The 14,946-nt window shown below is 44.3% G+C and overlaps 1 protein-coding gene across 1 annotated transcript in view; it reads right to left on the bottom strand.

The window, feature by feature from the left end:
* The window catches only part of efl1 (elongation factor like GTPase 1), a 405,088-nt gene that overhangs the window by 377,138 nt on the left and 13,004 nt on the right, over window positions 1–14,946 (bottom strand). Inside the window, exons 4-5 of the mRNA XM_038813286.1 lie at window positions 7,837–7,921; window positions 276–409 (exon numbers count right to left, since the gene is read on the bottom strand). Coding sequence (XP_038669214.1) covers window positions 276–409; window positions 7,837–7,921 — 219 coding nt within the window. The remainder of the gene's footprint in view (window positions 1–275; window positions 410–7,836; window positions 7,922–14,946) is intronic.

Genomic DNA, 14,946 nt, shown 5'->3' with positions numbered 1-14,946 from the left:
TGCAGCATTCACAGTACAGCGAATTAAATTGTTGCTATTTCTGCATTAAAATCATGGTGATGTATTCTTGTTGCTCTACTTAGCTGCAAAATCTGCTGAAATCTTAACATTAATAATGCCTTTGAAAATAAAGAATTTGGGCAAATAAAATATTTGATACTAAGAAATGTGCCCAGCCCAATGTGCACCACAATGAAGACACTGATGCCTCAATAATTATTTACTGTAAGTTTGAAGTTGCCACCAGTTAAGGTTTATTTATTCCTTTTGATTACCTGAGGACAAACTCCTTCAACAACATCGACCACTACAACAGCACCGTCACACACACGTACAGCAGTTGAAACTTCAGAGGAAAAATCCACGTGCCCAGGAGAATCTATCATATTGATGAGGTATTCTTGATTATCTGTGAAACAAATATCAGGTTATCAAAATGCGAACAAATAACATTTCTATTGATCAGTATTCATTCATCTTAATTAAAGCTTCCATGTTCTGAAGTTTAAAATCATGATTTCCCACCTTAAGTCTGGATTCCAACCATCCATGACATCAGTAAAACAATTGCCAGGACGTATGCAATTGCTCATTCTTACATAATCAAGAGTTCCTCTTCAGTCTCAGCCACCTCAGGTTATCATTGGATGTACTGATGAACATGGGTGAACTCATCAGAAGTATTTTACCCAGGATAATGACCGTAACTTCAAGGATTAGTTTAACTTCAAGGAAGGGTGCCACGTTAGCACAATGGTTAGCACTGTTGATTCATAGCGCCAGGGGCCCAGGTTCGATTCTCGGCTTGGGTCACTGTCTATGCGGAGTCTGTACATTCTCTCCGTGTCTCCGTGGGTTTCCTCTGAACACTCTGGTTTCCTCCAACAAGTCCCAAAAGAAGTGCTCATTAGGTGAACTGGACTTTGAATTCTTCTTCCATGTACCCGAACTGGTGCCGGAAAGTGGCGACTAGGGGACTTTCACAGGAACATCACTGCAGTGTTACTGTAAGCTTACTTGTGACACTAATAAAGATTATTGTTATTAAATTGGGAGAGCTGTCTCACAGACTAGTCAAGCAACAGCCTGACATTGTCATGTTCACGGAATCATACCTTAGAAATAACATCCTTGACACCACTATCACCATTCCTGGGTATGTCCTGTCCCACGGACAGGACAGATCCAGCAGAGGTGACAGTACAGTTGTATACAGTTGGAAGGGATTTGTTCTGGGTGCCCTCAACATTGTCTCCTGACCACATAAAATCTCATGAGGTGTCAACCTGGTGAAGCTACAACACAGGACTACTTGCATGGCAAACAATACAAGAAGCAATTGATAGAGTTCAGCAATCACACAGCCACCAGATCAGATCTAAGCTCTGCAGTCCTGCCACATCCAATTGTGAATGGTAATGAACAATTAAAAACTCATTGGAAGAGGAGGTTGCACAAATAACCTCAATGCTGGAGGAGCCCAACACATCAGTAAAAAGGGCTGAAGCATTCACAACAATCTTCAGCCGAAAGTGCAGAGTAGATGACCCATCTCGGACACCTCCAGAGGCCCCCAGCATCACAGATATCAGTCTTTAGCCAAGTCGTTTCACCATGCATAATATCAAGAAACAGCTAAAGGCAATTTTACGGGAATATTACTGAAGACCTGTGCACCAGACCCTGCCGTGCTCATGGCCAAGTTGTTCCAGTACAGCGACAACACTGGTATCTACCCAACAATGTGGAAAATTGCCCAGTTATGTCCTGAACACATAAACAAGATAAATACAACCCAGCAATTACCACCCTATCAGTCACCTCTCAATCATCAGCAAAGTGATCAAGGGGTCATCAACAGTGCTATCAAGCAGAATTACTTAGCAATAACCTGCTCACATATGTGCAGTTTGTATTCCACCATGGTCACTCAGCTCCTGGCCTCATTGGAGCCTTGATTCAAACATGGACAAAAGAGTAGAACGCCAGATATTGGGAGTGAGAAGCAAAGAGTGGTTGTCCTTGACATTAAGGCAGCATTTGACTGACAAGACATCAAGGGGCACTAGCAAAATTGGAGTCAACGGGAATTGGGGGGGGGAAAGCCTCCACTGGATGGAATACTATTTAGCACACAGGAAGATGGTTGTGGTTGTTGGACTTCAGTCATTTCAGTCCCAGGACATCACTGCAGGAGTTCCTCAAGCTAGTGTCCAAGACCAACCATCTTCAGCTGCTTCATCAATGACCTTCCTTCCAACCTAAGGTCAGATACAGGGATAATCGGTAATGATTGCATAATGTTCATTCAGCACCATTCGCAACTCCTCAGACACGAAGCGTTCCACGTGAAAATGCAGCAAGAGAGAATCAAACCACCGCTTCTTGACATTCAATGGCATTGCCATCACTAAATACCCCACAATCAACAGCCGGGAGTTACCATTGACCAGAAATTAAACTGGACTAGCCACATAAATACTGTGGCTACAGGAGCAGGTCAAAGGTTAGGAATCCTGTGGAGAATAACTCATCTCCTGACTCCCCAAAGCCTGTCCACCACAAGTCAGGTGTTTGACGGAATACGCCTCATTTGCCTGAATGAGTGCAACTCCAATAATACTAAAGAAGCTTGACACCATTCAGGACAAAGCAGCCCGCTTGATTAGCACCCCTTTCACAAATATTCACTCCCTACACTACCGACGCATAGCAGCAGCAATATGTACCATCTACAAGATGCACTGCAGGAACACATCAAGGCTCCTTAGGCAGCACCTTCAAAACCCATAAGAACTAAACATCAAGAAGTACAAGGGCAGCAAATATGCATGGAACACCACCATCTTGAGGCTCCCCTCCAAGTCACTCACCATCCTGACTTGGAAATATATCGTTGTTCCTTCACTGTTGCTGGATCAAATCCTGGAACTCCCTCCCTAAAGCAAAGTGGGTGGACGCCCCACATCCTGTAAAAATTATATATTTTTTAAAACGTGTAGTTCAATCCTGGCCATGCAGAGTCGGACTGGGGGGGGTGTTGACTCTACACTTGGGTGGTCCAAGTTGGTGTGGTGGGTTGCCTGCTGGTGGGGGATGGCTCTCCCTCCCAGGGCATTCTTTCGTGGGGTGCCTTGACGCCTCCCCCATTTTTTTTTAATAAGCAGAAACTGGAATGATTATCCTTTCTTAAGTTTTGGACTTTGTGAGTATCCTGACCTGCCCCCTGGGAGGGCCAGTTCTGGTAGCTCTGGTCTTTTCTCTCTGGCAGATCCTGGGTTTGAGTATAATAGAGTTGTAGAGGTTTACAGCATGAAAACTGGGCCTTCGGCCCAACTCGCTCATAAAGTTTTTACCACTAAGCTAGTCCCAATTGCCCGCATTTGGCCCATAACCCTCTGTACTCAGCTTTCCCATATAACTGTCTAAATGCTTTTTAAAAGATAAAATTATACCCGCCTCTACTACTGCCTCTGACAGCTCGTTCCTGACACTCACCATCCTGTGTGAAAAATATTGCCTCTCCGGACCCTTTTGTATCCCTCCCCTCTCACCATAAACCTATGCCCTCGAGTTTTAGATTCCCTGACTTTTGGGAAATTATGTTGACTATCTACCGTATCTGTGCCATTCATTACTTTATAGACCTCTATAAGATCACCCCTAAGCTATCCCTAATCAGTCCTTGCCTCTCTAAGTGCCAGTAGATCCTGTCCCTCAGAAGACCTTCTAACAACCTACCCACCACAGATGGTAGGCTCAATGGTCTGTAGTTCCCAGGCATTTCCCTACGGCCCTTCTTGAACAAAGGTACAACATTTGCTACCCTCCAATCTTCAGGCACCTCACCTGTGGCTGCCGACGATTCAAATATCTCTGCTCGGGGACCCGTAATTCTTTCCCTGGCCTCCCACAACATCCTGGAATACATTTCATGAGGTCCTGGGGATTGATCTACCTTGATGCTCTTTAAGACCTTCAGCACCTCTTTCTCTGTAATATGTACACTCCTCAAGACAGCACTACTTATTTCCCCAAGTTCCCCAACATCCTCAACAGTTTCTCAACAGTAAATACCAATGAGACATACTCATTTTGTATCTCATCCGTCTCTTGTGGACCCGCACATAGATGACCTTGTAGATCCTTACTCCCTCCCTTGTGATTCATTTGCCTTTTATGTATTTGTAGAACCTCTTTGGATTCTCCTTTGCCTTATCTGACAAAGTAATCTCATGTCCCCTTTTTGCCCTCCTGATTTCTTGCTTAACTCTACTTCGACAACCTCTATAATCTTTAAGGGATCCACTTGACCCCAGCTGCCGATGCATGCTTTGACAAAGAGTCATCGGACTCGAAACGTTAGCTCTTTTCTCTCCCTACAGATGCTGCCAGACGTGCTGAGATTTTCCAGCATTGTCCCTTTCGTTTCAGATTCAAGCATCCGCAGTAATTTGCTTTTACGAGGCATGTCATTCGCTTCCTTCTTCTTTTTGACCAGGGCCTCAATATCCCGAGTCATCCAGGGTTGCCTATTTTTACCAGCCTTGTCCTTCACTCTAAAAGGAATGTGCTTACCCTGTACTCTGGTTAACACACTTTTGAAAGCCTCCCATTCCTCAGCCGTTCCAGTGCCTGCCAACAGACTCCCCCAATTAACTTTTGAAATTTCCTGTCTAATACCATCAAAATTAGCCTTGCCCCAATTTAGAATTTTAACTTTTGGACCAGACCGCTCATTCTCCACAGCTATCTTAAAACTAATGGAATGATGGTTACTGGTCCCAAAGTGATCCCTCACTAACACTTCTGTCACCTGCCCTTCCTTATTTCCCAAGAGGAGGTCAAGTTTTGCACCCTCTCTAGTCAGACCATACACATACTGAATGAGAAATTCCTCCTGTATACGCTCAACAAATTTCTCTCCATCCAAGCCCCTAAGCTTTGGCTGTCCCAGTCAATGTTTGGAAAGTTAAAGTTCCCAACTATCCTATTTTCCTTGCAGCTATCTGTAATTTCCTTACATATTCGCGCCTCAATTTCCCGCTGACTATTTGGGGCCGGTGGTACAATCCTATCAAAGTGATTTCTCCCTTCCTATTTTTCAGTTCTACCCATATAGACGCAGTGGGAGAACCCTCTGATATATCCTCTCTCAGTTCTGCTGTGATATTCTCTCTAATCAAAAACGCAACTCCCTCTCCCCTCTTACCCCCTGTTCTACCTTTCCTATAGCATTTGTACCCTGGAACTTTGAGCTGCCAGTTCTGCTCCTCCCTTCGCCATGTTTCAGTAATAGCTATAATATCCCAGTCCCATTTACCCATCCACACCCTGAGTTCATCTACCTTGCCCTTCAGGCCTCTTGCATTTAAATAAATTCAATTTAATCTAGATTTTCCTTGCTCTCTGCCCTGCTTTCTCAGACCCTCTCCCTGTGTTTTATTTCTCTTAGCCTTACTGGACCCATTCACTGAGTTCTCCACAGTCTCTGTACTCTGCACTGTGGGCCTTTCTGATTTTTGACTTTGGTTTCTCAGGCTTTCACTTCTCCCCTTACTGCCTTTTGTTTCGGTCCCCACTTTAATTCCCTCAGATGTCCAGCATTGATTCCCATCCCCCTGCCACATTAGTTTAAACCCTCCCAACATCACCACAGACATTCCCCCCAGGATTGGTTCTAGTCTTGCCCAGGTACAGACCGTCCGATTTGTACTGGTCCCACCTCCCCCAGAACTGGTTCCAATGTCCCAGCAAATGAATGCTCTTGTGCCATCTCTCAAGCCACGTATTCATTTTATCAATCCTGACATTCTTACTCTGACTAGCATGTGGCACTGGTAGTAATCCAGAGATTACTACCTTTGAGGTCCTACTTTTTAGTTTAATTCCTAACTCCTTAAATGAAAAATTGAAATGAAAATCGCTTATTGTCACAAGTAGGCTTCAAATGAAGTTACTGTGAAAAGCCCCTAGTCACCACATTCCGGCTCCTGTTCGGGGAGGCTGGTATGGAAATTGAACCATGCTGCTGGCTTGCCTTGGTCTGCTTTCAAAGCCAGCGATTTAGCCCTGTGCTAAATTCAGCTTGTAGGATCTCATTTTTATTTTTAACCTATATCGTTGGTGCCTATATGCACCACGACAGCTGGCATTTCACCCTACCCCTCCAGAATGTCCTGCAGCCGCCCAGAGACATCCTTAACCCTTGCACCAGGGAGGCAACATACCACCCTGAAGTCTCGTTTGCGTCTACAAAAATACCTGTCTATTCCCCTTACCATCGAGTCCCCTATCACTGTAGCTCGCAATTCTTTCTCCTGCCCGGGAAAGCAGAGCCAGCCACGGTGCCATGAACCTGGCTGCTGCCACCTTTCCCTAGTGAGCCATCTGCCCCAAAGCACGGTAGTCTAGTGGCTAGCACTATGGCTTCACAGCTCCCAGGTCCCAGGTTCAATTCCCGGCTTGGGTCACTGTCTGTGTGGAGTCTGCATGTTCTCCCAGTGTCTGCATGGATTTCCTCCCACAAGTCCCGAAAGACGTGCTACTAGGTAATTTGGACATTTTGAATTCTCCCTCTGTATACCCGAACAGGCGCCGGAATGTGGTGACTTGGGGCTTTTCACAGTAACTTCATTGCAGTGTTAATGTAAGCCTACATGTGACAATAAAGATTATTAAAAAAAGATTAAAGTCTCCAAAATGGTATATCTGTTCTGGGGGGAGATGACTGCAGGTGACTCCTGCACTGCCTTCCTACTCTTCCTCTGTCTGGTGGTCACCCATTTCCTATCTCCCTCAGCAATTTTTTACTGTGGTGTAACCAATTGCGATATTACGTGGACTCTTGTTTGTGCCGGCCATCTCTTCATTACTTTTTGACTCTTGACACTGGTTCTGTCCCAGGCCTGGATGGGAGTTTGGTTGTATTTTAGATGCACTTGTGATTTCTACTTAGAGCTGGGTTTCCTTGGACTTTTTTTGGATTCTTTTCATGGACTAAATGGTCTGTTTGAGCCACTGGCAGAAAAATACATTTCACTGTACCTCATACACGTGACAATAAACAAACAAACATTCTTGGCTTTAGCATGGGTGCAGTTGGGTCTGATATCCGACAGAGATGGTTGGGTTGCTGATGCCTATGGTGCTTCTGGAGCCGAGAGGGTTGCGTGCTGGTGTGCGCCCGATGTGGTTGCGAGTAAGGTGATGTGGGAGGGTGCGATCAACCCTGCCATGTCATGTTTTTATGCTTTAATCCTATCCATCCCTTGATTTCTGGTGAGCTTGCAAGAATATTCAGTTTTGCCCAGTGATGTACTAAGCCAGTTTTGTTGCTGTTCTCCTGTTCCATTTTGTGCCCATGTTTTTGAGCCGTTATTGTCTGCTATCCTTATGTATGGAATTATTTTGTAACATTGTTTCAACTGTTTCAAAAGTGTAAAAATTCCAATAAATGTTTTTTTTTTACCAGGACATAACCCACAGAAAATATTCCAATTTCTTGGATTCCTTGATCTATTTTTGTGACACCATAAATTATTCCACTCTTTCACAATACTCTCTCCAAAGAAAGAGTGTTAAGGCATGAAAACAGCTACAACATATTTCAATTCACTGACCCAACCAATTCTCTAGAAATCAAAACAGCATTTTAAAAAATATTTACTACAGGGCAGATAAGTATTCAAGAAGGACAAGTGTGTAGAGAACAAGGAAACTGAGTGGGATTAAGTGGAGAATCTTTCAAAAGATCCGGCACAATGGGCCAAATTGCCTCCTTCTGTGATCTACGATTTTGTGATTCTATGTTGTCAAGTCTTTGAAATTACTTACCCACACTGAAGTGCAATGATATGGAACTGGATTTCATTGTAATTCCTCGGAGCTGCTCATCCTCCCGGCTGTCCATGTACCGCAACTACAAAGAAATATACAGGGAAAGCACACATAGAGTACTATCAATGCATTTCACACAACAAATATGCAATTTAAACTGGTAGTTTCCTCCTTCCACAAGATACCATTGCAATTGTTACAGAACAGTTGTATTACTTTACAATACATGGCCAATCCTATCTGTATGGATGTTTTGAGGGTATGCTTTAATCTCTAGATATCACATTTTGAATAGAACATTAGCAAATCACAATTTAAAAAACTTACAGAAGAGCATACGAAAATAGAAAACAATTTAATATATTCCTGTTGTTTTTATGATTTTATGATAATTTACGAGTTTGTTGCAATAATAGAGGGAGAAGCAGCCGCAAATTCTAAAAAAAGCTTCTGGGAACAATGATCAGCCTCAAACTGACTCAAGATATGGATATACACCTTCCCCACAGGGAGTAACACAACCTTATAAGGACAGATTCGATTAACGTTTTGACAATTGCCACCATTATGGGAGATTATGTCTTGTGAAGGTTTTCCTTTGTGCGGAATTAGCTAGTCGACTCCTCATCACCGTGGCCATTGTTGCCTTGAAACTGCTGCAAGACATCAGGTGACTGGCTGAACCATTTGGTGGTTCAGTAATTCTCCATTTTTAAACAGCAGAGAAAAAAATGTAATATTCCAGATGATGAATAAATGAATATATATATATATTTCCCATCATATCTTGACCGTGGCACAATGTAAAGCACGAGTACAAAATTGGAGCTAAAGACTCAGTGCAGTACTGAAGGAGTGCTTCAAAATCAAAGCTGCTTTCTTTAAGAGAAAAATTAAACCGAGGTTGTGTGTGCTCTCTCAGTAAGCATAAAAAAAATCTCATGGCACACTATTTGAAGAGATAGGAAATTCACCCCGCTGTCCTGCTCAAATTGTCCCTCAACCAATATCATTAAAACAGATTATCTGGTCATTTTAACAGTGCTCTTAGTGGGAGCTTGGAGCGTATAAATTAGCTGTTGATTTCCTACATTGTAACACCTCAAAAGGTACTTCATTGACTTCAAAGTGTTTGAGAAATGAAAGATATTTTTCAAATGTTAAGCTTTTTTTTATTGGTATAAATGGGCCCAAGTTCCTGAATTGCTGTCGCCTGTTCGGTTGGTCACACAGATTCCCGTTTTCAATAGTGGAACAGGTAAAAATTAATTGGGGGCGGGGGGGAGCAAGGCTGCATTTCCGCAAGCTTCGGCTCTGCTCATCTTTTAATCCTTTATTTTTATCCTTGTGCACTTTTTCGTAATTAATTTTTTTTGGGACATATGTTTAGAAATATATCTCCACACGATCCTGGCTTGAGTTTTGCAATGATGATCCAAGTGAAATCGTGACGAATCGTGTAATTGAAGCGGTAGGAGTTGGCTGGATAGAGCTGGGTTTTCAGTGGAGTTTTTGCTGATGAGCGGGCCTGCACCTCAGCGGTGCAATGGATATCGGGATGATGACCACCTCAGAGACTGTTGTTCTGGATTGTGGCCTCAGCTCCAGTATCCCTGGCAGAATGATGGAAGCGCATGAGAGAATCCGTGCATTTGATAGAGCACTTTCCCTGGTTAAGGCCTGCCTTCAGTTTGTTGAGATCTTGCTGCATGGTGTGTCGCATATTCTGATGGTCCATGTGTCCGGTTTCTGGCAAGAAGTGAGATGAATTCCTGACAAAATTTGAATATTGGCCCCAATAAAATCAGTAATCCTGATTGAGGCTGGGTGGATCTGGTTCAATGGGGCATGATGCATCAATTAAGGTGCTTCATTCGTTAGAAATCCTGAGAAATGTTCGATGATCGTGTTTGGTTTTAATCTTTTCAAGCAACATAAATGGTATTATTATCCTGAGGTTCTTCAATAATCCTGGGTGTCCTCCCTTATGATGATGCTGCTGATGAATTTGCTGTTGTCTTTTCTCCTGCAAGGGCCTGCGGGATGTGAGCACAAGGACTAAAGTCGTCTATTATCCTGTTCTAGCCAAACCATATTAAGTTGATTTATGTGATATGAGTTCTGTGTACAGTTTTACTCCTTTCTTTTCATGTTCTCCTTGCGGCTGTGGGAGAGAAGTGTATTTTGGACACCCCTTGTCTTGTTGATTGTGAAGATGAGTGGAGCCATGGCAGGGTGATGAGTGGATGGTTGGTGTGGAGTTCGACGGTAAGGTTATTTAAGTCATCAATTCAGAGTGTCCAAATCACCTAACAGCACATCTTTCGGGACTTGTGGAAGGAAACCGGAGCACCCGGAGGAAACCCACGCAGATACGGGGAGAACGTACAGTCTCTGCACAGACAGTGGCCCAAGCCAGGAATCGAACCTGGGACCCTGGCGCTGTGAAGCAACGATGCTAATCACGGTGCTACTGTGTCGCGCATAAATGATATTGAGTAGAGGCCTCAGTTAGAGCTAAATATATCGAGTGTTTAATTAGCTTTTTGTTATTTTGAATTAAAAAATCATTGTCTATCTCTGTCGATGGCCTGGGCGGATTATTTATCCTGGGGAGGACTGGATTCCTCCTGACTTTTCTTTGAGATTGGTGTTCTTTGGAAATGAGAAGTGACGCACGCCGAGGTGGGATCGGTTAATCCTTGATTGATTTGTTGAGTGTTCCTAGACCAACCCGGTGCTTTTCCCGCAAGGGTATTTTTTTTTATTTTCTTCTTCTCTTCATCTGGGTGAGCAGTGTGATGTTCAGTGTTGTGGTGTGCTGCCCTAGTTGTGGTTGAGGAGGTGCAGGACTAGCTGGCATAGATTTTGGGGAGTCCTGGGGGAGCTGATTTTTGTGTCAGACGGTGCCGGGCTGACATTCTGTTGGCATCCTGTTGGCATCCTGTTGGAATCCTGTTGGCATCCTTCTCGAAGGCTTATTGGGGGCATTCTGAGAGGACTCTTCATACACGGGGACCAGGGGTTGAGCCGAGTCCTGCACTTTGGATAACCTGTTGCCACCCTTGTGGTTGGGATGCTTCTTATTGATTAATTGATTGATTGATTTGATTTATTGTCACATGTACCAAAGTACAGTGAAAAGTATTTTTATGCGACCAAGGGAACATACAGAGTACGTACATAGTAGACAAAAAGAATAATCAACAGAGTACATTGACAAATGGTACATCGACAAACAGTGATTGGTTACAGTGGGGCAAACAAAGAAAATACATGAGCAAGAGAAGCAGAGGCGTCGTGAATAGTGTTCTTACAGATAACAGATCAGTCCTAGGGGGAGTCATTGAGGAGTCTTGTGTCAGGTCATCGGGTCCAGTCCTCAAGGTTCGGAGGCTTCTTATTTGACTCAACAGCTTTTTCTCTTTGTCATATGGGCATTTTCCCTTCAGGGGGATTGCCTCCTTTTCTTCATTTGGGTGAGCAGTGTGCTGTTATAAATCCTGGTTTGGTTCGGTAGTTCACGGGGGGGGGAATTCCCCTTATTGTGCTGGTAGGATAGAGTGCCCCGTCCTTCCAGGACACCCAATTATTGAGTGTCTTGCCGATTCCTCTGCTCTTTGGCGACGAGGTCTCCGCGGTTTGGATTGGCGTAATATTTACTTTTTGTAGCAGTGGGGGAGGTGTACTGCCCGGGCTGTGGTTGAGGAGGTGCAGGACCGGCTGGGATATAGGATACATTTTAAAATGTAAAATCTCAATAAATATAATTCTGTGCGCCGAAGTGTGCTGAGCTAGACCAGGTCTGGTGCTGTGGTTGGTATTCATTTGCCCCTAGAGCAAACTGAGCCCCCTGCGTCCAAACATGGTGTGAAAGATTTATCCTGAACATGGTAATTATGAGCAATCGCCATGTGAGAAGGTGTGCACTATTTTATTAAGTTTTCAATTGATAAACTTGATAACATTTTATCCTGTTTCTCCCTTCTTCTCTGGGGGGATTTTTAAAGATATCAGGTTATGTCTAATGATTATATTGACCCAGTTGAACTGCAACTCTACTGTTCTCGTGTATGTTCTCCTCTGTATTCGTGTATGTTGGGCCTTTACTTTTTCTTGCAGTGCTGGACCATTCCTGTGACTTTGTTGCGTTACTTGTTAAAATGTAAAATCTCAATATAATTTTTTTTAATTAATTAAGTGTTGGTGTATATAGCAAAATCAAATTAACTTTTCCAAAGCAGGATATAAGATATCACCAGGTGTAGAATTTCCCAATCAATCCTTTCTGCTGATACATAAAGAAAAGTCATAGGAGCATCATTAGAAATTTCTAAATCTGGTGTTTCATGTGAACCGGCATTCACCTACAGCACATGCATCAAAAATAAATTAGTCCAGACAACAGTGCAGGAATGGGGAGATGCTGGGGTAGTGATAATTACATTGAACTAGCTTTCAGGGGCCCAGGCTAATGCTCTGGGAACATACCACAGGTGGAACTTAAATTCAATTCATTAATAAATTCAAATAATTAATAAATCTGGAATTGAAAACTAACCTCAGTAACAGTGACCATGAAACGATCAAGAGACAAGAGCAGTAGATATATGGGAATACCATCATCTGCAAGTTCACCTCCAAGCCATACACCATCCTGACTTGGAATTATAATTGGCATTTCTTCACTGCCACTCAGTCAAAATCCTTCCCGACAGCACTGTGGGTGTACTTGACCACATGGACTGCAGCTGTTGAAGAAGGTTGCTCACACCACCTTCTCAAGGGTAATTAGGGATGGGCAATAAATGCTGGCCTTGCCAGCAACTCCCATATCCCAGGAAGGAACACATTTTTAAAAATGAACTACTGTCTTAAAAACCCATCTGCTTCACTAATGGACTTTAGATAAGGAAAGCTAGCCTACATGTGACACCTGACCCATTGCAATGTGGCTGAGTCTTGACTGCTCTCTGAAATAGCTTAGCAAGCCACTCAATTCTAACATAGCACGACACAAAGGCTGAGAAGGAATAAAAAGGGATGGACTACCAGGCATCAGCCTAGGCATCAGAAACCACAATGATATACCCAGCCTGCTGACTCTGCAAAATCCTCCATCCTAACATTAGGGGCTGTGCCAAAATTGGGAGCTGTACTATAGGTTAAACAACCAACAGCCAGACGTGATCATGCTCCTCGAATCATGGGCTGGATTCTCCCAAAATGATATTATGTCCCCACGCCGGAGTAAAAAGCGGTGGTTTTACTCCCGAAATTCCTATTAAAAAGTTGAACAAATTCAATGCACTGCAGGGGGCTAGCAGGGACTGAGTAAATCTCATGGCTTTAGCTGCTGATACGGGCCCCCGCACTTCCAGTTCGGAGTCCGCGCATGTGCACGATGGCGGCCTTCAGCGGCCATGCCGAGCTCCAGGGCGGACTCGAACCGTGGAGCCACACAGGGAATGGAGACACCCCCCCGCGATCGGCCAAGCGCCCGAGCTTGAAACCGTGCAGATCTAATCCCCGTCCGCCTATAAAGCCCGCCCTGGCCTCCAATCCCCTCGCCCTCAATCAGGGCGGCCACGGACTGAGTCCGCAGCCGCCATGCCAGCATCCCGACCGGCAATAGGTGGTTAGTTCCACGCCGTCGGGAAGTTGGCCGGTCTGGAGCGGAGGATTGCTGGGCGGGCCTCTGGCAATGGCCCCTGGCGGTGCGGCGTACTCCGCGGTCATGCCGATTTTCGGGGCCCAGAGAATTGCCGGACTGGCGCCAGGCCCGATTACGGCGTGAAAGTGGATTCTCCTCCCCCGCGCCGGCCGTGATTTCGGCGCCGGGTTGCAGAAAATCCAGCCCCATACCTTTCATTCAATGGGAATTTTCACAGTAACCTCATTGCAGTGTTAATGTAAACCTACTTGTGACACTAATAAAGATTATTATCTCCTGACTCCACTATACAGGATAGATTCACTAGAGGCGCTGGCACAGAGCCATACAGTCAGGAGAAAGCTGCCATGGGAGTCCTCAGCATTGACTCTGGACCCAATGAAGTCTCATGACATCAGGTTAATCATAGACAAGGAAACCTCCTGATTTCCAGCGTCTACACTCCCTCAACAGATGATCAGTACCTCTCCATGAAGAAGCATTGAGGGTGGCGAGGGCACTGAATGTGACTGGGTGGTGACTTCAATGTCCATCATCAAAAGTGGCACAGTAGCACCACAACCGATCGAGCTGGTAATCTCATACAGGACATATCTGCTAGACTGGGTCTGCGCCAGATGGTGGATGAACCATTAAACCATTAAAACCAGATCTTGTTCTCACTAACCTCTGTCACAGATGCATCTGTCGATGACAGTAAAGGTAAGAGTGAGCACTGCTCAATCCTTATAGAGACAAAGCCGTACCAGCCTCCCCGAACAGGCACCGGAATGTGGCGACTAGGGGCTTTTCACAGTAACTTCACTTGAAGCCTACTTGTGACAATAAGCGATTTTCATTTTCATTTCATTTCAAAGCCCATCTTTACACTCAGGAACTCTCCATCCAACTCTGTGAACCTTACCATATTGCTATATCAGATAGATTTGGAAGGAACTAATCTAGCAACTCAAAATTGGGCTTCCATGATGCGCTGTGGGTGATCAGCACCAGCAGAATTGTATTCAACCACACTCTGCAATCAAATGGTCCCTCACTCTACAATTACCAACAAACCTATGGTTCAGGAGAACATGCCAGGAACAGCAGCATGCACACATAAAAATAAAGTGTCAACTTCGTGGAGCTATTACACTGGATTACATGCATACTAAACAGCAGAAGCAGCATGTGATTCCACAACCAATGGATCAGATCAGAGCACTGCAGTCCTGCCACATCAAGTTGAGAGTGGTGTTGGACAATTTAACAGCTAAAATGTTCCACAAATATCCCCATCCTCAATGACAGTGGAGCCCAGCGTGTCAGTTCAAAAGAAGCCAAAGTTTGCATGGATGATCCATCCTAGGCCTAAAGAATCAGAGGTGATCTAATTGAAATCTACAAAATTCTGAAGAGGTTGATAGGATGATGCGGAGAGATTGTTTCTGCTG

This window comes from Scyliorhinus canicula, chromosome 12, assembly GCF_902713615.1.
Source record: "Scyliorhinus canicula chromosome 12, sScyCan1.1, whole genome shotgun sequence".
In the NCBI taxonomy this organism is placed as follows: domain Eukaryota; kingdom Metazoa; phylum Chordata; class Chondrichthyes; order Carcharhiniformes; family Scyliorhinidae; genus Scyliorhinus; species Scyliorhinus canicula.
Note: the sequence above shows the minus strand (reverse complement) of the source record. Positions and strands in the feature narration are given on the sequence as shown.